Here is a 25,278-nt window from a genome sequence, read left to right as displayed (position 1 = left end):
CAGCCCCCCAGGAGGGCCACAGCCCTGGGCCTCAGACCTCCCTGCCCACCCTTCTCTGCCCAGAGCCATCATGAGCCACACAGCAGCGGGGCTTGTGGTGCGGGTCTGCATGGGGAGAGGGGCCGGGCCATGGAGGAATCCCCCCCCCACCCCACGCCCGCCCAAGCTGGCAGGGGCCGGCAGGGACACAGGCCCTGGAGGTGGGTGCGGTTCAGGGCGTGCCCAGATCCCGGCCAAGTGCAGCTTTGCGGACTGTGAGTCTCGCTCCTGGTTTGCGCCCAGATGTGCTTCAGAGGGTCTGGGTGCGCCCCCGAGCCCCAGGGACAGAGCTGTGGCCCAGCACGCCTTGGGGGGGGGGGGAGGGTTTGCTGGCGCAGGATTAGGTTTCGTTTCTGATCTTCAGCCATCAGACCTTGCAGTTTCGTTTCTCCGCGGCGCTGGGCGGGAGCGGGGTCGGGAGGGGGAGGTGGGCGGCGCAGATTAAAGCGGAGGCCCAGAGCCCAGCTGAGTTTCCTCTGGAGCCGCGGGGCAGCAGCAGGTGAGGGCAGGTGAGTGCGGCTCTGGCGAGCAAGGTGGGAGCCCGGGGCGATGGGCTGCCTGGCACCCACCGGGCTGGTGCTGGCGGAGGCCGGTGATGACGATGGTGTTGGGGCTGGACTCAGGGCCGGCTTGAGTCTGGATGGCCACGAGCCGAGGCTCCTGGTGACCCATTAAAAAAAAAGCCTCTCCCCTTACTTGCAGCTTTTCTGCTTGAGGAGGTGGGCAGTGGAGGGAAAGGGAGCTCAGAGAGTCTCCAGGGGCGTGTCTGAGAGGGGTGCCCACCGGAAAGTTTCAAAACCTCTGCTGCCCGGACTGGGGCATCTCTTGAGCGAGGTTTGTGTTTCCTGCCCAGGAGGGCTGACCAGCCAGGCAGGACAGCCGTCTGGGGAGACCGGGGTCTTCGCTATTCCTGCTGAGCAGAGGCCGGTTGAGCAGAAGCCCCCGCAGGACGCTGGGGGCCGGACAGGCAGGAAAGGCGGGTGGGAGAGGGGAGGCGTGAGCAGAGGGCGCTGCCTGGCGGGCGCCCCTCGGTGGAGTGGGGAATGCCCAGCCTCCTTTCCCACGCTGAGGGCTGAGGTGATGGGGTGCAACTGCCAGGGGCGGAGTCACGGGGTAACCACTGTGGGGCTGGAAGGAGGCAGGAGACGCTGGCGGTTCACAGGAGGCGCAGGCACAGTGAACCCCGCCCCCAGGCTGGCTGCGGAGCAGGTACAAAGGCTGCTAAAATGTCCAGCCCGGTCGCCTTTCTGCTCCTCCGGCCGCTGCTGGCCGCAGAGCCCGGCCTCTCCTTCCTGTGCGGACGCCCTCCCCGCCAGGCCTCCTCCCCAGCCCGCCCCCGGCTGCTCTGATTGGCAGAGAGCAGTAGCTAGAGCCGGAGATGTCGCCCTTCTAATCTGCCAACACTTACACGTCAGCCTCTGGGAAGGCAAAACGCTTCCGGGAGAAAAGGAGAATGTGAGACCTGCCGGGATCTTCTGCAAACTGAGCAGAGGCTGCAGGGGGACTCTCTGCATCAGGCATTTTCTAAGAATTGTTTGGTAGATGGTCCTTGTTGGGGTTCCAGGGGTGCAGAATTGGCCCCCCACCCTTGCCCTTCTATTCTGCCGGGACAGTGTCCCCACATGGGCAGAACCCCTGGACACCCCTCTGATGCCATCCCCATCCCCACCGTGGGGACTCTCCTCTCCTGGTCTGGGGCAGAGGGGCAGGCGACCAGGCACCCCCTGGACAGTGGACCTGAGTGGACACGACCTGCCTGCTGGAAGGGTTAGAGCCCACTGCTCCTGGACAGTCCCCGCTTCCTCCCCGCCCCGAGGGAGCCAGAATGGAGGCCCAGCGTGAGCAGCGAGCTGAGCAGCAGTGAGGAAGCAGAAAGCTGGAAAGGGGAGAGTTTCGGGGTGGGCCTGGATTGCCCCCGCCTTGTCTGCAAAGGGGGGTACGGGTTAGTTCACAAGCAGTTTGGGGCTGGGAGCGCCCCTTGATTCCCCCGACACTGGAGAGTGACTCCTCTGACAAGTGAGTCTGGGTAGCGAGCTTGCTGGCTTGAGGAAGAAACCAGTTTCCAGCGCTGAGGCGGCGCTGTTCCTGCACCAGACTCAGGTGGTGCTAGAAGGGTGGACACTGAGGACGTGCAGACAGAACCCACCGGATTGGCCTTCAGGGGATGCTGCTTTGTGCAACAGTGGACAGGAGCACGGTCACAACCCTGTGCTCTCGGCCCACTCGAGGGCACTGGGGTGCTAGCCCTGGGCACCCGTGGGGCCCAGACAGGGTCCAGTGAGGCCACCTGGGGGCAGCTGTGGTCTTCCACGCAGGGCTGCCGCCGCCGGGCTCCGTGGCAGACCCCCAGCTTCCAAAGTCCTCTTTAAATTTCATCTCCCTACAAATCACCTTTTCCCCATTTCCAATGAAAGGCTCCCATGCCTCTCGCCTTTATTTTATTTATTTTATTTTGCTTATGGACCTTGCTCTGTCAACAGCGCTGCTCTTGACCAAAGATTACACAGGGGACGCAGAGACGACAGCCTCGGGACTTCTGGGAAAAGGTCAGTCACTGAGCGTCTGTGCCCTCATTTCTATCTTAGAATTAAAATATTCTAGAGTTGGGCCTCCCTGGTGGCGCAGGTGGTTGAGCGCAGCGCTGTGAAGCTGCCCGCAGCCCCTGCAGCGCCGGTTCAATCCCCACCGGCCTCGGAGCAACCCACATGGCGCGGCAAACCTCTCCTGCCTCCCCGCTGCTCCCCTCAACAGTGTATTTCTGTCGTCTGCCTGTTCTGTTCCCCGCTCTGTCTCTGGTGAATCCTCTCACCCTCCCGCACATCTGGCCTGTACCCTGGTTCTTGTATAAATAAAAAGATAAATCTTTTTAAAATAAAAAATAAATAAATAAAATAAAATATTCAAGAGTTATATAGAGACTCCGGAACTGTGACTCTGCTCCCGAAGCCATTCCCAGCGCGGGGGACGCCCCTCTGGGCACGCTCGGGGCTCACCTGGGTTTTGGTCTCGTGGACGTTTTCATGACTTCCTGGACAGCTAGGACAAAGCAGTGACGCTAACACATCGAAACTGTACCTTCAAGTAAAAAGAAGGCATCTCGGACGTGAGAAAGGACTTTATAAAATTTTTTCTAACATGTATTGTAAGTCGTAGGAAAAAAATTTTTTCATTTACTTTTAATCCAGATTGTCAGATGTGTAAAATTTAATATTTAGATACTCGTGATCTCAGAACAATCTTTAAATGAATTTCAGAAGGACGCCTGTCCATTTCTTGGATGATGAAGTGGTCAGTGAACCATTTTTATAACTAAAATAAATGACATTAAGCTGCGCTTCTGTGAGGGGAGTAAAGTGAAAATGTGAAGCTGAGGATTAGAGGAACAGAGCAAAAGATTTAAGAATTGATGCATTTTTTTAAACGATAGATTTGGGTAGCAAATGACCGTCACACAGAAATCCTCTCAGCTTCATTGGAAAGAGTTTCATAACAATTTTATTTTTAAATGTAGATTTTATTTTTTTAAAGATTTATTTATTTATTTATGCATGCAAGAACTGGAGTGCAGGCCAGAGGTGTGGGGGTGAGAGGATTCACCAGAGACAGAGTGGGGAACAGAACAGGCGGATCCACTGAAATCCACTGCTGAGGGGAGCAGTGGGGAGACAGGAGAGGTCTGCTGGCCATGTGGGTAGCTCCCTGGCAGGGGATCAAACTTGTGCTGCAGTGGCTGCCAATAACTTGATAGTGCTGCCTTTAACCCCTGCGCCACCAGGGAGGCCCCAAATGTAGATTTAAAGAATGCATCAGAATTGCATCTTTGCCACTAAATTTAATAGTGAAACTATTTTTGTTCAACCTAAAATTGTGACAGAAAATGCCAATGTTGTAAAAACATGGGGGTGAGGAAACATGCTCTGGAAGCCCTCCAGGCAGGAATGTAGCATGTGTCGTCCCCTGTCTGCTTTTGGGGTGCTCCCATCATCGTCATTTCAGTCAATAGAGGGTGGTGGGCTCACGGGGCCCCCACGAGCCTAGCGGGGGGTCAGGGCTGTGATGAAAAGTGCCTGCTTCTGATTTGTGGTCATGGTGACCAGCTGGATTTTCAGCAGAAATACCACAGGAAGAAGAAAAAGATGGTGCAAGTTAAGGGAGAAAACCCAGCCAAGGGCTCTGCTGCTGACCTTGACCTGGTGCTCAATGGAGAAGCTATCACGGGGACGCAAGATCAGGTAACAGTGCTCGCTTCCCAAAACCCCTGTGCACACAGAGCTGAGCTACGTCCATTTGAGGTTGCCTGTCTGTACAGCGCTGCCCTCCCCTTCCCCCACCTCTCCTGGGCGGGATGCTGAGGGTCCTGTGCTTGGTCAGCTGGGGCATCTTGCATAGATTTTCTCCCACTCAGTGGCTTTCATTGTCTTATCAGTCAGTTTTGATGAAGCCCAAGTTATCAGCTGATTCTTTGATGGGTTGTGTTTGGGGGGCACAGGTAATATGCCTGATCCCCAGTCACAGACATTTTCTTCTCTCTTTGCTTCTGAAAGTTCTACAGGTTTGGCTTTGCATTGACTTCTATGAGCCGCTGTGAATGATTTCTTTTTTCAAGATTTATTTATTTATGATTACAAGAACTGGGTGCAGGCCAGAGGTGTGGGAGGTGAGAGGATTCACCAAGACAGAGTGGGAAACAGAACAGGCAGATTGACCGAAATACATTGCTGAGGGGAGCAGCGGGGAGACAGGAGGGGTCTGCTGTACTGTGTGGGTAGCTCCCTGGCCGGCCAGGGATCGAACTCACACTGCAGAGGCTGCAGACAGCTTCACAGTGCTGTGTTCACCCCCTCGCATCACCAGGGAGGCCCCGTTGTGGATGATTTTTGTGTATGGTGCAAAATACAGGTTGGAGACCAGCACCATCTGTCGAGAAGCTCCTCTTCCCTTCGCACCATTCACGCACTGTTCTTGTGTGGGCTAGTTTATCTCCAGATGTGTATTCCACTTTGCTTTCTCCCACTTTACATCAAAATTATTTTGATTACTCTAGCTGTACAAGAATTACTGAAACCAAATGATAGCCCTGTTTTCATTTTCGTTTTCAAGCTCACTGTGAAAATTCTAGGGGGTTTTAGACCATTTCTATTTATTGTGATTGTTAATATAATTGATTGTTAATATAATTGAGAAGAACATCTTGCTTTTTGTTTTCTGTTTGCCCTATATGTTCTTTATTTTCTCTTTCCTCCTTTTCTGCCTTCTTTTGAATTAATCAAGCAAACATTTTTTTATGATTCCACTTTATTGCCTTTTTGACTTTTTACGTATAATTGTTTGAGGGTTTATCTCATGCCTCTTCAGTGACAGTGTGTTACTTCATATTTAATATAAGAACATTACAATAGCAAGTGTCCATCTCTCTCCTAGCTTTTATGCTTTTTTTTAATGTGCTTTAATTTTACTTATATCAAACCCCCACAATATGTACTTAGTAGTTTGGTTCAAATATCCTTTAAAATATTTAAATAATAAAAAAAATGTATTAGTTACACCATTGCTGGTGTAGATTCTTTTGCATAGATAAAGATTTCTGTTCAGAATCATTTCCTTTTACCTGAAGGACTTATGACCTCATTTTACCCTGATTCCCTCCTTAACACTTCCTGTGGTGCAGGCTTGCTGGTGATGAAGCCGTTCCCCTTTCATTTGTCTGAAGAAGTCTCACAGTCATGCATCGCTTGGGTATATTCTGGTCAGAGATGAACTTCTTGTATGATGGTGGTCCCAGTAGGCTCTGCACCATAGTGTAGACTTGTCAATAGGCTCATCCATTTGACGTGTGATTTGCGCTCTATGATGGTGTATCATGGCATAATGGCTCAACAGCACATGCTCAGAATAGAAGGCCTCTGTCGTTAAGGAACACATGAATGTATTCCATCCTCATTTTAAAAAGATATTTTTGCTAGGTATAGAATTCTAGACTGACAGGGCTTGCTTTAAGTACTTTAAAAATGCCTCTCCACTGACTTCTCCCTTATATTGTTTCTGATGAGAAATCCGCTGTAAATCTCAACTTTGTTCCTCTGGATGTAGTGTGTCATTCTCTGACTGCTTTTAAATGTATTCTCTTTATCACTGGTTTTGAGCAGTTTGACTATAATGTGACTTGATGTAGTTTATCTCATGTTTCTTATGCTTAGGGTTCATTGAACTTCTTGAATTTTTGAGTTAATAGTTCCAAATTTGGGGAAATTCTATCCATTAATTTTTCAAATATTTCCTTCTGCTCCTCTTCCACTCTCTTTTGGGAACCCCAGTAGCCTGCATATTAGACCAGTTGAAGTTGCCTTTGATGCCGTGTCACCTGCAAGCTATGATAAAATCCTCTGACTCTGCTTTCTCCAGAAGCCCGACAACAGCCTGTACTGCCATTATGAGGAGAAGGTGCGGCCCTGCATCGACCTCATCGACTCCCTGCGGGCCCTCGGTGTGGAGCAGGACCTGGCCCTGCCCGCCATCGCCGTCATCGGCGACCAGAGCTCGGGCAAGAGCTCCGTGCTGGAGGCCCTGTCCGGGGTCGCCCTGCCCAGAGGCAGCGGTGAGCACTTGCCCTCCTATCAGTCAGCTCGGGCTGCCTTGACCAAGTAGTGTGAGCTGAGCAGCTCAAGAAACAGAAATATGCTCCTCACGGTTCTGCCAGAAGTCCAAGATCAAGGTGTCAGCAGAGTGGTGTCTCCTGAGACCTCTCTCCTTGGCTTGCAGAGGGCTGTCTTCTCCCTGTGTCTTCATATGGCCTGGTGTCTTGCCCTCTATTTAAAATTATGCCAGTCATATCGCTTAGGGTCCCACTTTTGTGACCACGTTTCACCCTAATGCCCTCTTTAAAGAAAGGCCTTGTCTCCAAATTCAATCACACTGCAGGCGTGAGGGGTGTACATTTTAACCTATAAATTGGGGAGGACACAGTTCAGCCTATCACAGCCTCTCCTTGCACATGTTTGGGTAGGTTGTCTGGGCCCCATCCCAGGACTCTTTTCAGGTCTCTTTCCAAGGGATGACTCCGTCGGGGCTGAAGGCGGGCCTCTGGGGGCGGGTGCTGCTTAAGCCACCAGGCCAAGGTTATCTGTGTGGGCTCCAGGGAAGAGGTTGGACAGGAGGTGGAACACAGAAATGCATGTAGGACATGGAAGGAGTTTGCAGGTGGGGGTTGTGTTTGGCGTCTGGTGGGACCCGAGTTCCTTCCTGATAGGTGTGGTGGGACTACAGGGGTGGGGGTGGTATCTACATGGTTTGGGGGTTTCCCTCTGCCATTTGTCACCTGACATGATGGCAGAGCACTGGGGTGAAGCAGGAAGCCTCAAATGGTGACTTCAAGAATTAGTGAGCAAAAAATCACCTGGAATGTGCACTCGACATGCACACGCTCGAGGCCTCCCAGACAGATGCCGCAGCCTTCCCAGGGGCTCCCTGGATATTATGTGGAAGCGTGAGCTCAGCCAGCCCAGGGCTTCCGCGGCCGCTAGGAGCAGACTCTAGAACTGACCTGCCTGTGGCCTCCTAGGGATCGTGACGCGGTGTCCCCTGGTGCTGCGGCTGAAGAAGTTGATGCATGAAGACTGCTGGAGAGGCAAAATCAGCTACCAGGACTTTGAGGCTGAGATTTCAGATGCTTCGGAGGTGGAACAGGAAGTCAATAAAGGTGAGACCATGTCCAGTGGGGGAGGGGTTGTCCTCCCCCAGGGACGCCCCCGGGACTCCCTCCAGGCAGACCCCAGCGCCCCTGTGTCTTCTCTCCCCTTGCCTTTACTAAGACCAGAGCTTTGACGGAATCTGACCCTAGTAATCTGTAGCTTTTATGTAAGAAAATGAGAACAATGAGGATTTAAAATTTGGTTTGTCACCAGACCTGGAGCCATGTGCCTCCCGAGCGCTCCTACCCCGGATACTCAGGAGCTGCCCTTACAGAGACGAAGAGGGTGTGGCCATGGAGCCTTGTCCCCGGTAGCCTGGCCCAAGGGCATCTCAGAATGCCCGCAGCCCTGGTGAGGGCCGGGGCCTGTCCTTTCCGCGTGTTAGCTTCCTCTCGCACACACCGGCCGACTTGTGGCCGGTGTCGGGGGAGCCACACAGACCAGTGGGAAGCATCCAGAAGGAGAACTAGGTCCAGGAGAGCAGATGAGGACAAAGGGCAACCCCGCTCGTGGCCGCGCGTGCTGGGGGAGGTGCATGAACCGCCTGCCATGTAGCGAGACTAAGTGGCCGGCGCTGGCTGACGTCCAGCCGTGGGAGAGAGCGGGCACGACTGTCCCGAGGGCAGCAGCGCCTTGGGAGGTCCGCCGGGCAGAGCTCTGGACCGGCTGGGCTGCGCACACGGTCGGGACGGCCTCACTCGCCCAGGCCCTTTTCTGGCAGGTCCTTCTCTCGGGGGCGGATCATCCTCTCCGGCTTTTGCTGCAGTGGTCAAGGGTCCCCAGCAGCAAGACGCGGTTGCTGTGAGAGGGAGATCACGGGGCTTGGGGGTGATGTGGAAAGTAGGAAAGCAGATTTGCTGCACCTCCTGCTAGACAAGCAGAGTGAGAGGCAGGGTCTGCGCAGCGAGGGGCGTCTGAGCACGTTTTGTGCTTGGCGCCGAATCTCCAAGGCCCAGGGCGCAGGTCTGCGCTGCTGCTGATGTGTGTTAAAGCGTCGGGCCTGCTGGGTCCCTGCGCTGCTTTCGAATTTCCATCAGCTTCTCATGGCACAGGCCCTGTTCCAGCCACAGACATCTGGTTCCATCGCCAGCCCCAGTCATTCTCACTCTCCAGTTCCCCTTTTCTGGTTCCAACGTCATGCCTGCTGGGCCAGGGAGACTGAGCTTTTAAACCTGTAAACCCCAAGAGAGGCGACGCCTGGGGCCGGCACGTCCCTCTCTGCGGCACCACACCTGTGACTTCCCTCCTCGGCCAGGCCCCCCTGGGGTAGGCGCAGGCCACTTGGAAAGCAGGGCAGTGCCCGCCGGCGGGGACACCGAGGTCCGGTGAGCGAGCTGGCCACCGTCGCGCGGGCGGAACACACAGACGTCTGGTTCTCCCGCAGCAATGCCTGGAGGTGGGCGCCCAGCGCTGCTTCTGGGTTCCAGGCGCTTCCCATCCGGGGGCGTCCGCTCCCAAGCCCGCATGACTTAGTCAGCAAGTCCACCTTCCAGCCTCCGGTCCCTGGCGAACGGGCCGTCTTCTAAGCATTTTGCTGGAAGATTCGACCTCGAGACGCCTCTGGTGAATGGGGGCAGGGGGGCGGTGGGTGGTGGCAGGCTATGCCCCGCCCCGGCCCCGCTGGTGTTACTGTCTCCATCTATGGTTGTGTATTTGTAATTTGTTCTTAGTGGTGTGACCTTAGTTTACAGCCAGGATGGTTCCTTCACAGCGTAGAGTCCTCCCTGGGGTGTCCCGTAGCTCTCAGTCCTCCCTGGACCATGGTGCTCCCTCCCCTTCTTCCTGTCCCTCCCCCCATTCTAGTCCTTCATGGTACACAGCACACTCGTGCTCAAAATGGGCGCAGCAAGGAGTCCAGTGGCATTAGCTGCTCCTTGAGAGAAGTAAGGCCTTGTCTTGAAGGTCGTGGGGAAGGAGCATGGCGGGGCCTGCACTCACTAAGCCCGTCCCTCCGTGACCCCTTGTGTTGCAGTTCCGTGGATCTGCGTTTATTTTAACTTCACTTCGTCACTGGTTTCCTAATCCGTCAGTGGGAGGCCCTTAGGGGCCCTCAGGGAGTCCCGGCCTGGCGGCACCAGGGCCAGCCTGGGGAAGCCCCGAGGCGGTCAGCCGGCGGCTGGCAGAGAAGTTCCCAGGCCCCTTTTCAGGTCCCCTTTGGCTCCAGCTTTAGCTCCAGAATCGGGAGCCTGCCCCCTTATGCCCTCATGGTGCAACCCACTGGGGAGAGGCGTGGGGAGGCTCCCTGGAAGGCGTCCCTCCCCAACCGCCCTCTGAGGGTCTGTTTCTCCTTCCCTCTAGCCCAGAATGTCATCGCCGGGGAGGGCGTGGGGATCAGCCACGAGCTGATTAGCCTGGAGATCGGCTCCCCTCACGTCCCGGATCTGACCCTGATCGACCTTCCCGGCATCACCAGGGTGGCCGTGGGGAACCAGCCAGCCGACATCGGGGCACAGGTAGGACCCGGGCTCTGCCCCGACCTTGGCTATGGGGGGCGACGGAGCAAGGGCGCGTGGACGCTGGCCGTGACGCGTGGACACAGGCGTGAGCGGGGGTGGCGCCACCTCCCCCACCCCGCCGGACGCCAACAGGGAGAACTACAAATGCATTTAATACGGATTTTGTGTTTTACACAGCAAGTCACTTTTGGCCTCAGTGACCTCTGTGGCAGGTTAAGCGGGCAGACCCGGGCTGTGTCTGCGGGGGGTCACGCGGGAAGAGGGACTTTCTGGGTCGGGGACTCCTGCCCTCTGGATCACGGGTTTCAGGAGTGATGGAGCAATTCTGGCATTGTGGTTTCATCGTGACCATAGAGGTCAGGTCCTAGGAGTCTGGGAAAGGCTGAACCCTCAAGCTTCCCAATCCCAGAGCTCTGGTCCCCCAGCAGGGAACTGGCTTTCTCAACACTCAGGCTTGCGAGGTGCCAGCAGGAGGCATCTGAGGGCGGTTTCTCTGGGAACGCCTGGGACTCTGAGGGCCTGCAGCATTGACGGGGCCAGGCCTGCCCATGCCCCTTCCTGTCTAGAAGACACAGGTCTCCTCTCACCTCCCCACAGATCAAGAGCCTCATCAGGAAGTACATCCAGAGGCAGGAGACCATCAACCTGGTGGTGGTGCCCAGCAACGTGGACATCGCCACCACCGAGGCTCTGAGCATGGCACGGGAGGTGGACCCCGACGGCGACAGGACCCTGGGTGAGTGTGGGGACACCCCCCGGTGTGAGGGGAGTGGAAGGGCATCCCTTGGCTCACAGCACACACACCCCAGGGGAGGATCTTCCCCTAGCTCTTAAAACCTGGAAGGAGTGGGTCTGGGGCCCAGTGAGCCCAGGTGAAATGGGCCTTGTTGGCTCCTGCTGGCCACGGCTGGCTCCTGATCCTACAAGCCTGCTTGTCTAGGGCATGGTGAGCCCAAGGCGGGGACAGAACCAAAAAGCAAATTACATTAGTTCGTGCCTTTGAGGTAGAAGTAGCCCCTGTGTCCAGATGGACTGATAAACCACATGGGTCCATTCATGCAGTGGAATAGTATACAGCCATGCAAAGGAAGAACATTCTGACACCTGTCGAGGAGGGATGAGACCTCACACGCTTGCTGAGTGAGGTAAGCCAGTCACAAAAGGGTGGATGCTGCAGGATTCTGCGAATGTGAGATCTCTACATGGGTCAAATCCACAGAATCAAAGCACAGGGCCGGGAGCCAGGGGGGAGAGGCAGCGGCCTGGTGGGGAGCAGGGGGATTTAGTAAGAGATTCCGTCTCGCACGATGGAAGTGCTCTGGAGGCGGCCGCAGCTCAGCTGCACACAGGTGAGTGAGCTCTTCCTGCCTGAGCTGGGCCCCGCAAAATATTGCAGTCGTGACTCTGATGTGAAAATCTGTGTTTGGCTGAGCACAGCAGACTGCCTGAGCGTGGTGATGCGACAAAAAGTCGTTCACCTTCACACACGACAAGAAGTCCGGGCGGAGGCAGCCCCATGTGCCCCCGTCCCTGGAACTGTCAGGACCCCACTCTTCAGCCTTTCTGCGCCCCCACCTGTGGCCTGCTTGTGCTGCGGCCAGCCAGGGCCGGGCTGGGGACGTGCTGGGCTGGGCACAGACACTCTTGGCCTCTGGGTTAGGTCTGACCCGTGCAAGGTCCCTGTAGCGCTGGGTGGTCAAACGGGCCCCCACGCGAAGACCCACTCTTAGTCCGGATGGGATTCTGGTTTTCATTTTGCAGTGGGCCCTGCAAAAGCTCGAGATGGTCCTGACAGGACCTGCCTCTCTGAGGGGACCAGGCCCCACCTGAGCCGCTGTCCTAGAAATGCCAATTCCTCAGTGGCACCGAGGGGCGTGGGTTCCCTGTGGCCCGGCGGGCGGCACTGTGAGGGCCCTCTGGTGGCCGAGCCTTGTCGGGGTGCCTTGGCGGAGCCCCTGCCAGACAGCATGAGCACCCCGCATGCAGAAGGAAAGTGAAAGGCATTGTAGGCTGCCATCTCCGGGCCTGAGTGCCCAGACCGGGGACCAGCTCCCCACTGCACTGGGAGGCAGCAGGGCAGCTGCGTCCAGGCCTGACAGCCTCCTCGGGCTCTGTGGCAGCTGTGAGATCTCCGGTCTCTGACAGAAAGTCTCTGGCTCGCAGGAATCCTGACCAAGCCTGACCTGGTGGACAGAGGCACGGAAGACAAGGTGGTGGACGTGATCAGGAACTTCATCTGCCCCCTGAAGAAAGGCTACATGATCGTCAAGTGCCGGGGCCAGAAGGACATCCAGGATCGGCTGAGCCTGGCCCAGGCGCTGCAGAAGGAGCGGGCCTTCTTCGAGGAGCACCCCTACTTCAGGTGCGCAGGCTCGCTGGCCTGGGGAGGGCAGGGCAATGTGGGTGGGTGCTCCCTGGAGACAGTCCGGGATGTCCAGCCGCTCGGGTGAAGGGGTGGGGCACAGCCGTGTGCGCGGGCGTGACGCCGCAGACCTGTGCGCTCAGATGGTTCCAGCGGGAACTTTCCCGTTACGGATATTTCACCACAAGTTAGAGTTTTGACCTGGGTAGCCGGAAGCTTAGGTGTGAGGCCTCTGCAGGCCGGCCTGCCGGCTCCCCGCAGCTTGTATCTTAAAAAGTCCTTTAGAATGCGACGCCCTGCCAAAGCCTTCCCGGAGCACAAGCCGGGGCAGGGCAGGGAGGACTTGGCTCCTCGCCCCAAGCAGTGGGGTGGACGTTCCTGTCTTGGGGAAGCGTGACCCCCTTGGCGTCCAGCTATGTGTTGTGTCCAGACAGCCCCAGGCTGTCTCCATCCGGGACCTGCATCTGGGGAGCCTGGCCCCCCACCGTGCCCACGCCACGTGCTCAAGCTGTGTCTGCACTGAACCCCACGCCACGGAACAGCACCCCACCATTTCATAGCACTGCTGGGCCTCGGGGTATGTGCGTAGTCCAGAGAGGATGTAAAGTGGGTTCGGACATGTGCGGGGACAGGCAAGCCCAGGACTCGAGCAGCCCTGGGCCGGGGTGCCCGGAGCCAGCCCCCAGGCGCCTAGGGTGCCGATTCTCGCCCGTCTCTTACTCACAGGTGTGTGCTGTGAAGCGAGTCTGTGGGTGTCAGTCGAGGTGTCTTGTTAGAAAGACCGATTCTGCAGTCAGGCGTCCCGAGACAGGTGTACCGCGGCGGCAGGAAAGGCTCCTCCTGTCCCATGATTCGTGGACCTGAAATGCCTGAACGTCAGTCACAAAGCAGTGCGGTCCAGCCTGGGCCTCAGGGCACCCAGGCAGGCTGTCCCGGCTAGCGGGAGGGGCCGGATCCCAACTGTCCACGACCAAGCAGGCGCTGACGCCATTTTCCTGCTGCACCAAGTGGGCGTGGACCTTGTCTTCTCTTGCAGGGAGCTTCTGGACGAAGGAAGGGCCTCCATCCCCAACCTGGCGGACAGGCTGACCTCCGAGCTCATCACACACATCTGCGTAAGCCCAGCTGCCCATCTTCCCTCCACCCCCACCCCCCCACCCCTCCCAGCCAGGCTGGTTCTGTGTAGCATGCAATGGTGCAGGCTCCTGTCAGGGGGTGGAGTGTGTGTGGCCTCAGGGTCTCCATTTCTAGCAAGGTGCCAGGCGGCGTGGAGCCTGCTGGTCAGAGGACCATGCCCAGGGGAGGCCAACAGACCTCACCCCCTCGGCCTGGACAGAAACTAAGATAGCATGAGCCTGTGCTGACTGATCTTCTCTTCCCCAGCCCCTAGCATCATGTCTTCGTAATTGGAACACTTTTATTTCACTCCAGAAAGTTCTAAGAGGTCCTGTTTCCAGTCTGTCTGGACAGGGCTCTTGCTTTTTCACATTCTCACCCCTTTTACAAGGTTTTCTTGCACGTTTTCCTGGTGTCGGGAGGCTGGGTGGGCTGCCATGACCCCCTACAACTTGGGGGGCTTTGACGGGGACTTATCTGTGGGCATTGGGGGAGTCGGGGTTCAAGTGGGTCTCTCCAGGAAGAGGCCTGCTTCTGCCAGGCCTGGGGGAGGCCCACAGTCTGAACCACGTTAGATGCTCAGCTTGAATCTGGTGCACACCAGTGAGTGTGAATTTGAGCAGCAAATGGGCTTGCAGGCTGACTGGCCGGCCTCTCAGAGGAGCTGTGCTTCCCCCCAACGCAGCGCTGAGGTGCAGCACTCACAGGCCAGGGCAGGGCCCGGCACTCACCACTGTGACGACGCAGCTCTCTGGGGCCCCAGCTCTATGCAGAAGGAAGGGGCTTGCTGATTAGGTTTCACCGCTTCACGTGAGCCCACTGAGTTTTTAATCTTTCATCCTGGCACCAGGCAGTTCTCTTTCTCTTCTCTACAAATAACCTTGAGTCCAGTGCAGCTTCATCTCGCACCCCTGGGTGCCCAGCACCACCTGGCCTTCACCTTTAAGTGTCCTTACTAATTGCCAGCTCAGTGGCACGTTCAAGGGGGCACTTCTACGGAGGACTGAGGGGCTGGGTAGTGGGGGTGGGGGTGACACACAGCTGAAGGGTGAGCCCCTCCCTCTGAATCATACACAGAGCTGTCGACCGCTGTGGCCTTGGTTAAAGAAAACAAACAAACAGAAAACCAACCAGGCAATGGAAAAAAGCAATAAAGTAGAATAAAGAGGTGGTGCCTCTGCCACTGGAGCCAGTGCGGTGAGGTTGTGCCGGAGGGCGGCCGGCAGTGCCGTGGGCTGTGTTGTCAGAGAGAGAAGTCCCCGTAACTTTTAATCTGTTATAGCAGCATAAATGTGTTTGAATCTCAACTTATCCCAACTCAGTGTTTTCAGAAACTGCTAGCCCCGTGACTTCTCCTCATCTCCCTGCCGAGTTTAAGTGACATGACCCTTGAGGGAATTTTGCCTTCGGTCGCTCTTCCCAGGCAGGGGAACCAGGCCTGTGGCGCTTCAGCTCTTTCCAGTGGCAGAGGGGGCGGCCGGGAGGAGAGCGGTGCGGCTCTTGTGGCCCCCCGCGCCGTAAGCCCTCCTTCGAGAGGACACAGCAAGTCAGATGTGCCAGCACGCCCTGCCCGACCTTACAGAGGGCCCGGGAGCTGCGTCTCCATTTCCCGTCCCTATTTATGTATTTCCACCATTTTCTCTCTTTTCCACCCAGAAATCTCTGCCACGGTTAGAAAGTCAGATCAAGGAGAGCCACCAGGAAGTCAACGACGAGCTGCAGAAGTGCGGCAAGGACATCCCCGAGGTGGAGAACGAGAAGCTGTTCTTCCTGATAGAGGTGAGTGCGCCGTCGTGTCAAGGGGAGATTCACGCATCGGTGTCCGCAGAGGACTTGTGTGCCTTGTGCGTGTCTTCCTTCACCCCCTACGGCTGAACCAGACGCATTCTGTCGGCTTAGCACCACGAAGGGTTGGTGTTGAGGCCATGTGGGGCTGTGGGCGGGCAGGGCAGAGCAGCACAGTCAGCTGCGGAGTCTCTGTCACCAGCACTCATCCAGACCCTTAAGGCAGTGAGGGGCTGACGGGCCTGACACCCGCTCTTTCCACAATCCGCAGAGGCCCAGAAGGTAGTGAAGAATGACTCCCTGCTTCCTCTGCATGCACACGCCCTCCAATCTTCCTCCACTTATACTTATGTTATTGTTCTTGACAGAAACTTAAAGCATTTAATGAGGACATCGCCATCTTAGTAGAAGGGGAAGAAACTGTGAAATCATCTGAAATGAGACTTTTTACCAAAATCCGGAAAGAGTTTCAGAAGTGGAGTATGGTGGTTGAACGGAATTTCCAAAACGGTGAGTCCAAAGTGCCAATGGTGGCCCCAGAGACTTGGGTGCTGCCGGGGGCCAGATGGGGCGTGGGGCAGAAGGAGGTGGGATCGATGCAGGTGGTCGGTTGGTGAGAAGAAGGAGTTCGTGATGCAAAGGCCAGTTTTGCTGAGACCTGCCCCTGAGCTCCCCCAGCAAGCACCTTTCTTACTATTTCACGTGACACCCAGAGAGAAAATGCAGATTAATTGGCTAGAACCAACTGTAGCTTCTGGAAGAACCCACCCCCTCCCCAGCAAGGATTCACCAGATGTGCACCATGCTCTGAGAGTCCAGCACACGGCAGCCAAGTGGCCCATCTCGGTCCACGAGCTCAGTCTGGGCCTGATGTGCGTCCGAGTGGATCGTATAGCAGCAGCGATGAAGAGAGAGCGCTTGGGGCCACCCTCCTGCCTCCGAGTCCTCAACAGTCTGAAAAAAGTAGAAAGTGTGATCTGAAATTTATTTTGGGGTGTTTCCAGAAGCCTAAGGAAGGTGTACTTCGAGCAGCGGTAAAGCTGTAAGAACTGAGGGGACTACTTGGTTCAAACAACCTGGTGGGTTCCACGACTTACTTTAGCTGAGCAGAGGTTCAAATCGACCCTTCTTGGCTGTGAGTAACGAACGTGGGGGGAGGAGGGATGAATCACTCATTTTTCACATATTCAAAGGCGCCGCCTTCGAGTCTGTTTCCTCGTTGGCAGAGGGCACGGGGTCTGGACAGGGCGCAGAACAGCGACCCTGTGTATACGCAGACACGACGGCCTAGACGGGCTCCGGGAATCAGCGCTCAACATGGCCCCGGAACTAAAATGTAGGAGCTACCGCTGCGCGACGCGCCCAAGGAGACACAGGTGTAGACGTGCGTGACCGCGGGTGCAGCGGTGAGCCCTCGGATAAGACACATCAGCACAAGCTACCAGGAAAACAGATGAAATTGACTTGCCCGAACTAAAAACTATTGTGTGTCAAAGGGCACAGGAACGTGGCGGCCCCCTCAAAATGGGAGACAACGCCTGCACACCATCCAGAGGTGCAGTTTCCGCTAAGAACTGCTGCTGGACAAGTGATTGGAAGAGGCGGATCTCCCAAGCGAAGACACCGAAGTGGCCAGTGAGCCCACAGAGCAGAGTAGCACCCTGGCCTCGGGTTCCGCCCCCGGGGCCCCTCCTCACACTCCCTGGGCTGTAGAAGCACTGGCAAGGGTGTGAGGGGGCCGCAGCCTGTGAGGGGGCCGGAGCCACTCCCCGCGGGAGAGGTGCAAGCGGACAGCAGCCTGGAAGCGGGCCAGAAGCAGGCCCAGAGCCGCCGCGACCCGGGCGGCCTCCGCGGGCATGTGCCGAGAGGAGGCGTGTGTTCGCGTGGGCTCGCCGGAAAGCGCGAATAGGGCGTTCGGAGCAGCAGGCTGCACGGTTTCGCAGCAGCCAGAGGTGGGAGCGGCCCCGCAGGGGAAGGCCAGGCCTGGGCGCTCCCCGTGGCCCGCTGGCGAGGCTGCCGCGCCGGGCAGGGTGCCTGGTGCCTGGTGCCTGAGTGGCCCGAACAGCCCTGCGTTTAGGAACCCCCCCGGGCTGCTGTCGTGGCTCAGAGCTCTCCTCCCTGCCGTGTAGATTACCTCGATGTCCGGAGAGAGATCACCAAGTTCGAAAACCAGTACCGCGGCCGGGAGCTGCCGGGCTTCGTGAACTACAAGACGTTCGAGACGATTGTGCGGCGGCAGGTGAAGGCCCTGGAGGAGCCCGCGGTCCAGATGCTGCACAAGGTGGCGGGTGAGCTCCGGGCCTGCCCGCGGGCCTTCCCTGCAGGTGGGGGGGCTGGAGCCACCCGTGGAGACCAGCCCCGGGGCTCCCTGCTGGCTGCCAGTTACCCTCAGCAGCCCCTAGATGGCCCAGCTCAGGGCGCTCACAGACCTGGGCCCCCCAGCTCAGAGCACTCAGCTCAGGGGCGCTCACTGTCCTGGGCCCCTAGCTCAGGGGCGCTCACCGTTCTGAGCCCCCTCTACTCCCCACGGTCATCCATAAGTCAGGGTGCTCACACTCCCCCTCATTTGCCAGAACAAACTGGCAGAACACAATGAAAACAACTCTTAGACTCTGGCAATGATGGCCGTGCCGTGAGGGGATGGGCAGAGGGTCCTGGGGTCTGTGTGGGGGGCCCTGAGCCCCGGGTGGGGGGCTGCGCAGCACAGACAGAGTCATGGTGGAGCTGTAGTCCTGCAACTATATCGTTAGGTGAAGGAATTCTAAGTTTATAACATTTGATTGAAAACATTTTTATTTTTCTATTTTGATTTTTATTTTTTTAAAGATTTATTTATTTATATAAGAACTGGGGTACAGTCAGAGGCGCAGGAGGGTGAGAGAATCCCCCAGAGACAGCGGGGAACAAAACAGCAGATCTACTGAGATCCACTGCTGAGGGGAGCAGCGGGGAGACAGGAGAGGTCTGCTGCGCCCTGTGGGTAGCCCGCTGGCCGTCCGGGGATCGAATCCCCCCTGCAGAGGCTGCGCCAGACAGCTCCACAGTGCTGCGCTCAACCTGCTGTGCCCCCAGGGAGGCCCTGAAAACTTTTTTAAACAGCTGTGCCAGTGATAAATGCTTTCTTTGGGCTGAGTAACGGCCACGGCTCCAGCTGTGTGCTCGGTCGGCCGTGCGCTCCGACTCCACTCCCGGAGGCAGCGTGTCGTGTAGAGCCGCACAATCACGCAGCAAAGCTAGAAGGCAACGTAGTGTGTGTGCACACTTCAGAGATGCACACCGTGAAGTCCGAGCTCCCCAGCGTGAGAGGGTGCCTGGGGGGCGGGATAGAATTCTGTGAAAAGGCAAATGCAAATGGGAGTTTCGAGAAGAAAGAAACGGATGCGGATCTTCTGATGAAAGCCAGGGCTTCGGAGTGGCTTTCTCTTCAGATGGGCGACGTGGCCATTAAACACCATCGAGAGGGGAAGAGAATGAGTCGTGGTCTGTGACGTGGCGTCACACTTAGGCCTTGGCAGACATTGCATTCTTTGCAACTAGTTATATTTAGGATGAAAATTTTAACTGTCAGATGCATTGCCGGGGGGACGTTTAGCCTTGGAATTCTTTCCGGGGTTTTCTTGAGCAAAGGCAGGCCCCCTCCTGTCTCCCGCCAAGGGCTGGGCGGGGGCCACGAGCGTTGTGTCCTGTTCTTCTTGGTGGCCCGTGGAGGTGACCCCGACTCTTCCAACTCCGGGGGCTTTTCTTTCTTTCACCAGATCTGACCCGACATGCCTTTGTAGACGTTTCGGAAAATAATTTCAACGAATTTTTCAACCTCTTCAGAACGAGCAAGGTAAACGGACTAGGTTATTCAAGAAAAGCCTGACTCTGGAAACCTGCTTTCTTGGAATAAGACTGTCACGGCGCTCCTGTTCTCCATGTAATGACCGAGCGCACGGTGGCCCTCACTAGCGACTTTGTAGGTGGTGCCTGGGTCCGAGCCCCGAGCAGGTGCCCGGCAGGGCCCGGAGAGAGCCCAGGACGCGCATCGTTACAGTCCTAGGGGCAGAGAGAGCCCGGCGCATGCAGGGCGCTGGCGCCTCTGGCCGGGATGGCCTGACCCTGGCCGCTGCATGGGGAAGTCCAGAGGGAAGGGGGCACCTTTCAGGGCTGAAGCTAGAGCTGAAGAGGAGGAGAGTCTGCCCCTTCCTCCTCGGGAGGCCAGACTCCTCACAGGGCCGCGCCAGCTCAGCTGCTCTGACTAAACGCCCCAGATGGGTTTCTCATGGTGCTGGGGCCAGGACACCCCAGCCGGTGTCTGAAGAGGCCCCAGCTCCTGGCGTGTGGGCCTTCCCGGGAGTCCTCACAGGGGTGGGGAGGACCAGAAGGGAGGAGGGAGGGAGGGAGGGGCTCGAGGGAGGGAGAAACTGGGCAGGCTCTGGGGTGTCCTCAGGGCTGAAGCCATCACAGTCTCCCCTCGGGCATTCAGCCTCCTCCGTGGCCTCCCCAGCGCCCGCCTCCGAGCAGAGTCTCAGACTCTCAACCCACCAGTCTGGGGGCACATCCCTAGCACCCAGCACAGGGGTCTTGGGGCCTGGGGCTGCCACTCAAAGCGGAAGGCACCCAGGCACCTTCCTTGGGGCCCGGATGGACTGGAAGAGAAGGTTAGGGTCACGTGTGGGGCTCCCCCCACCAGGTCTGAGGCCCCGCTCTTGGGCAGCTGCATCTGCAGACTCCAGGGCAGGGTGCTGGTGAGTCCCAGCTGTCACTGCGGCCCTGCACAGCCTGCGCTCTGACGCCAGTGCCGCTGGGGTGGAGAAGCACTCAGGCAGAGGATGGATCCGCAGAATCTGGGCTCTGGGGGTGAGGGGTCCCTATGCAGCTTAGGCTCCCCAGGAGGTTCTGTTCCTCCCGGATGGGAGCCCCTTAGATCCTCAGCCAGGAACATTTCCATTCAAGTGGGGACCCCACTGTGGACTTAGCAGACAGCCCACTTCCCGACACTACGGTGAGCCCTTCCCCGGTGAGCCTGTGTCTGTCTTTGGCCCTAGACCAAAATCGAGGACATTAAAACAGAACAAGAACAAGCAGCCGAGAAGTGCATCCGGCTGCACTTCCAGATGGAGCAGATCGTCTACTGCCAGGACCAGACTTACCGGGGGGCCTTGCAGCAGGTCAGAGAGCAGGACAAGGAAGGAGGGAAGAAGCCTAAACAGTCTTTCCAAACCTTCATTTCCCCGGAGTCCTCCATGGAAGAGATCTTTGAGCACCTGGAAGCCTACCACAAGGTGAGTCTAGGGCGTCCTGGAAGGACATTTTCCGAAAGATGCTGACCTCGAATGCCCCTCCCTGGAGTCTCACTGTCTCTGCAGGGCCGACCAGCCGGCCGCCTGCCAGTCCTCTGCGCCTCCCCAGAGTGGGGCAGAGGGAGCAGGAGGGCTGGAGTATCTCAGCCTGTCTCGGCTGGCTGTGTGGCCCTGGCCCCGCCACTTACCCTCTCTGAGCCCCAGCTGTCTTCCTGGTAGAACGGCGTCTCCCTCAGCCTCTTCGCGTGCCCAGCGGGGCGAGTGGGGTGAGCCCCTGACTGAGCATTGCCTGCAAAGGCAGCTCTCCCCGGAGGCTTCAGCCGGAGACACCTGCCTCACGCTGGCCTGTCTCCATGTAGCCCACGAGATGCACCCCACTTTCTTGTGCCTGGCACGCACTGCGGTCCTGACAAGACCCTCCACCAACAAAGACCCCCCCTTGCTGAAGACCCAGAGCCGGGAATAAGCGTCGCCTAGACAGGTGTCTGGCTGAATGAGTGTCTGGCCGGGCCGACACGGGAAACCGGCCCCATAGCGAGGGAACACGTGTTCTGGATGGTCAGCGTTAGCTGGAGCCGGTTTCCTCTCCCTGGCGCTTCAGTCTGCAGAAAGGGCTGGTTTCGAGTCTGATAGGGGAGAGGTGACGGCCCCTCGGGAGGCTCCCCCAGCCCGAGATTCGCTTCCATTGTCTGTCGGCAAACTGTCCGCCTGGGGGCGCCTGCGAGCGGGCTCAGCCCAGGGGTGAGCCCTGGGGTCTGCGAGTGGCTCCACCTTGTGCCTCGCATTAGACGAGACAGGATCTCTAACGTGGATTTAAACCTTTGCTTTTGGGGGTGTCTGTGCTTTTTATCAGACTTGGAAAGGACTTTGTCTCCTGATGACGCTGGTGGACGTGGCCTCTGTGTGCGGTGTCAGCCCCGCCCCCGCGGGTGCCCTCCCTGCAGCACCCCTGGCCCCGAGGCCTGCCAGCCTCCTCCTCCCTCTGCAGTCAGTGGCTGCTTCCCGCCCGGCGCCCCTTTCCAGCCTCAGTCCTTCCAGTGCAGCTTGGGACAGTGGGGCGCTCCCGGCAGCCCGGCCTCGGGCTCGGACAGAAGGCCGCTTCGCCCGTCCAGGCTGGGGCAGGCGGAGGCCTCCCGGGATGCGAGCACAGCTGCTCCTGTGCGTGTCCAGCTCCTGAGGTGGCCCTGGGCTCCCGGCCCATCCTCTGTCTTCAGAACCAGCCCGCGGCCGCGCTGCCTCTCCCCTAGTCACCCGCCTCCCTCCTGCCGGGCCCCCGACCACCAGGTCACTGCCTGATCTTGCCCCCAGCAGCTCCGCCGCAGCCTCCGTGCCCTCTGGCTGTAAGGCAGCGCGGGCAGGCCCGGCCCGGCCCTGCGGAGTGTTGCTCCATCTCTTTCCAGAGCCGGTTGTGGATTCGTACCACGCCCCTGGGGCACTGGGCCGAGCGAGGTCCCCGGGAGGTCCGGAGGTGGCGGGTTCCACCCTCAGAGGTTGTTCCCAGCGCTGCGGAGTCATCTCGCGGCAACAGGGCCCACCTGTGTGATTCACCGCGCGGCCCCCTCCTGTGCTCCCCGAATCCAGCTCTACCGCCCGCGCCCTGGCTCACCGGGGAGATCGTCTCCAGGAAAGGGTGTCCTCTGCTCACTGCCCCTCCCCTGAGCCCTTGCCTCCAGGCCCGGAGCTGGGCCCGTGGCTCGGGACAGTGGCTCTGTCCGTGTTCACACCAGAAGTCACAGCACACACCTGGGTACCTGCTCCGTCCCCCCAGACATGCCTATTCCTTTCGGCCGCGGTGGCCCCTCACCCTCTGGGCCACCTTCATCGGCCTTTCTTCTTCCTTGCCTCCCTCTCCACCTGGGAGCGCAGCCTGCGCCCCAGGCTCTGCCCATGAGCCCCCGTGAAAGCCTCCCCGTGCCCGCGTCTGCCCGCCGTGGCTCTCCTGGTGTTCCAGGCGGCCGGGTGCGATGTCCTCCCTGCTGCGTGGAGAGGGACCCTGAGGCGCAGAGCTTGGCACAGGAGCCAGGATGAGGGACCCCCGGGACCCGCCATCTCCACCCAGCATGTGTCCCTCCCAGTGGCTGCCGGAGAGGGGCGGGGGTCCCGCACAAAACTCAGAGGCCCCTGCTGTGGCTTTGGGGCGCAGCCTCTTCTGCTGAAGAGTCTCAGTGTTGATTTTAAAGGCACAACTTCTTTACTTTGCAGGTGCAGTTTTGTGCGCCGTGAGTTCCCTTTCTCAAGCACATTTTGCCCAAATTCTTCCAGCAGGAGCAGCAGGCGGCACTACGGACCTGGCTGGCACCTGCCCCCCAGCCAGACCCTGCTAACCAGGCCCTGCCACCCACACTGGCGGCTCAGCCCACGGGAGGCCTTCCCCGGGGCTCAGGGGCCCGAGCCATTCACGGCCATGTCCCCTGCGCCCTGCCGTGACCCTCCTCTTTCCCTCCTTGTAGGAGGTCAGCAAACGCCTCTCCAGCCACGTCCCGCTGGTCATCCAGTTCTACATGCTGCAGACCTTCAGCCAGGAGCTGCAGAAGAGCATGCTGCAGCTGCTGCAGGACAAGGACAATTACGACTGGCTCCTGAAGGAGCGCGGCGACACCAGCGACAGGAGGCGGCACCTCAAGGAGAAGCTGGCGCGCCTGTCCCAGGCTCTGCGTGAGCTGGGCAAGTTCCCGGGGTAGACGCCACGCCCCGGGGAGTCTGCACCGGGCTGCTCCCCCACCCCTGCTCGCAGCACCCCAGCATCCTTGTTAGATACCCATCTACAGACAGGCGGTTCCTAGGGCCTCCGGCTATCACCGCTGTGCTTGTCTTCCCAGCAGATGGACTTAGTAAGAGGTTGGGGCCTCACTTCGGGTCAAGCATGGAGACTAGAGACCCCCACCCCCGAGAAGCAGGTGACCTCCATGGGCACTGGAGCAGGTGCATCCCCCCTCCCACACACACAGCTTCCCAGGAAGAGGGTGTCTGTGTCCCTCTGTGTTGGGGCACACTGGCCCACTGAGTGACTGTTCTAGAAGCCAGTCCATTTGTGTATAATAAACGCCTTCCTCCAGACATTGCTCTGACACCTTCTTTATTTGGGGAGCATCCTGACAACCCCAGCAGGTGGGGACCCCCCAGAGGCTGGGGATGGGAGGCACGGAAGCTCCCTCCCCTGGGCTGCACAAGACTCCAGCAGAAAAAAACATCAGGGCCCGGTTATTTGCTGGAGGCTTGAGGCAGCAGGATAAAGTTGAAGAAAAGAAATGGGTGAAGGAAGTGGAAAGCCCAGGGCCCCGGGAGGAGCCGGTGCGGAGTCCAGGGGCTGCAGTCTCCAGGCTCCCGAGAGTCTTGAAGGCCTGCAGCAGCGGATCTGCTGGATCTCGCCCCCAAAACACGCGTTTCTGACCCCGTCTGCAAGTGTCACTGGACACCCTGGGATCCCTTCGCGCAGAAAAGAAATGAAACAGAACGGGAAGCGGCCGTGGGCACTGAGCGGCCACACGTGTGGTCTGGCCGGGCCCAGTGGCCTCTTGCTGGTGCGGATGGCCCCGCTGCAGGTGGCAGGCCTTCTCCCAAATGTCCGGGGCGCAGGGGCTGACTCGGCAGCAGTGAGCCCGGGCATTGGAAACTGACCAGTGTCCAGCCAAGCAGGACAAGCGCTCTGGGGGGAAGGTGGACACCTGCCATGCATGCCCCCCAGGTCTCTTCTCTGGGGCAATCTGGGGGTGGGTCCAGAGGGGGTCCCCGGGAAACAGTGGGCATCAGCACCTCCGTGCCTCTCCAGGGGTTCCTGGCGCGCGCGCACACACACACACGCTCACAGGAGCCAGTTCGACTCAGGCTTAACGCCAGCTCTGGCACCGCCAGGCCTGCGGGCGAGGGTGGCGGCGGAGCCTGGGGTCCTGACCCCACCCGTGTCCCGTGCCCCTTGGAGCTGCTGCCTCCTCCCGCAGCCTTGCAGGCTTTTTTAAAGCTTCAAAATAAACCCGGCAGCCCTTTGCAGACCCCAGCGTTCTGGCGACACCCACAGACCACAGTGGAAACTGCAACTGGAAATGTGCCCCGCTGCCCCGGCACCCTGGGCTCCCGCTGGCCCTGGGGCCGCGGGACGCTGGGGCTGTGGACAGGGCGCTTTTCGGGGCACACCCCGGGCCTGTCGAGCACATGTGTGCTTTGCTGGCAGCTTCACTGTTTAAAGTGGCCCCAGCCCAGGGACGAGGCGGCCAGACCACCCCCGCAGGAGCGAGCTCCCTGTAGCGTTAACACCAGCAGCACCTGTTCAACCCCAAAGTGGCCCCACAGAACTGGCCACAAAACAAGGCCACAGCCTGGCGGGCTGACAAGGGCTGGGTGGCCACCAGCAGCTGACCTTGGCTGTCCGCAGTATCTTTTTCTTTAAGATTTATTTTCCTTTATGCATGCAAGAGCTGGGGTGCTGGCCAGAGTGCGGGGTGAGACAGAGTTGGGTGGGGGTAGAAAGAGTGGGGAGCAGAGCATGTGGATCTACTGAAATCCCCTGCTGAGGGGAGCAGCGGGGAGACAGGTGAGGTCTGCTGTGCCGT

At 58.3% G+C, this 25,278-nt stretch overlaps 1 protein-coding gene across 6 annotated transcripts; it reads left to right on the top strand.

Annotated features, from left to right (window-relative positions):
* The first annotated feature begins 480 nt into the window (after window positions 1–480).
* Window positions 481–23,783, top strand: MX1 (MX dynamin like GTPase 1). Of its 6 annotated transcripts, none has more exons than XM_037524918.2 (15): window positions 481–538; window positions 2,520–2,585; window positions 4,137–4,271; window positions 6,442–6,634; window positions 7,598–7,735; window positions 10,026–10,180; window positions 10,781–10,919; window positions 12,347–12,545; window positions 13,582–13,660; window positions 15,318–15,440; window positions 15,815–15,956; window positions 17,576–17,734; window positions 19,202–19,278; window positions 20,477–20,713; window positions 23,182–23,783. In XM_037524918.2, the coding sequence occupies exons 3-15, from the start codon at window positions 4,176–4,178 to the stop codon at window positions 23,410–23,412; spliced, it is 1,968 nt and encodes a 655-aa protein (XP_037380815.1). In that variant the 5' UTR covers window positions 481–538; window positions 2,520–2,585; window positions 4,137–4,175; the 3' UTR covers window positions 23,413–23,783. The 6 variants fall into 6 exon arrangements, with proteins under 6 accessions (XP_037380815.1, XP_037380818.1, XP_037380814.1 ...); XM_037524921.2 differs by having other exon boundaries at window positions 481–548; window positions 4,152–4,271; XM_037524917.2 differs by having other exon boundaries at window positions 481–548.
* The last annotated feature ends 1,495 nt before the right edge of the window (window positions 23,784–25,278 follow it).

Source organism: Talpa occidentalis, unplaced genomic scaffold (genome assembly GCF_014898055.3).
Source record: "Talpa occidentalis isolate TD23 unplaced genomic scaffold, MPIMG_talOcc4v2.1 talOcc4.4, whole genome shotgun sequence".
Taxonomy (NCBI): domain Eukaryota; kingdom Metazoa; phylum Chordata; class Mammalia; order Eulipotyphla; family Talpidae; genus Talpa; species Talpa occidentalis.
This window is presented reverse-complemented; position numbering and strand designations above follow the sequence as displayed.

What these genes read in the sequence shown, in the direction of transcription:
- MX1 (XM_037524918.2), top strand. Translation starts at nt 4,176, where the DNA reads ATGGTGCAAGTTAAGGGAGAAAACCCAGCCAAGGGCTCTGCTGCTGAC. An exon ending in TCACGGGGACGCAAGATCAG is followed by an intron (nt 4,272 to 6,441) that starts GTAACAGTGCTC and finishes TGCTTTCTCCAG; the next exon opens with AAGCCCGACAACAGCCTGTA. An exon ending in GGAACAGGAAGTCAATAAAG is followed by an intron (nt 7,736 to 10,025) that starts GTGAGACCATGT and finishes CCTTCCCTCTAG; the next exon opens with CCCAGAATGTCATCGCCGGG.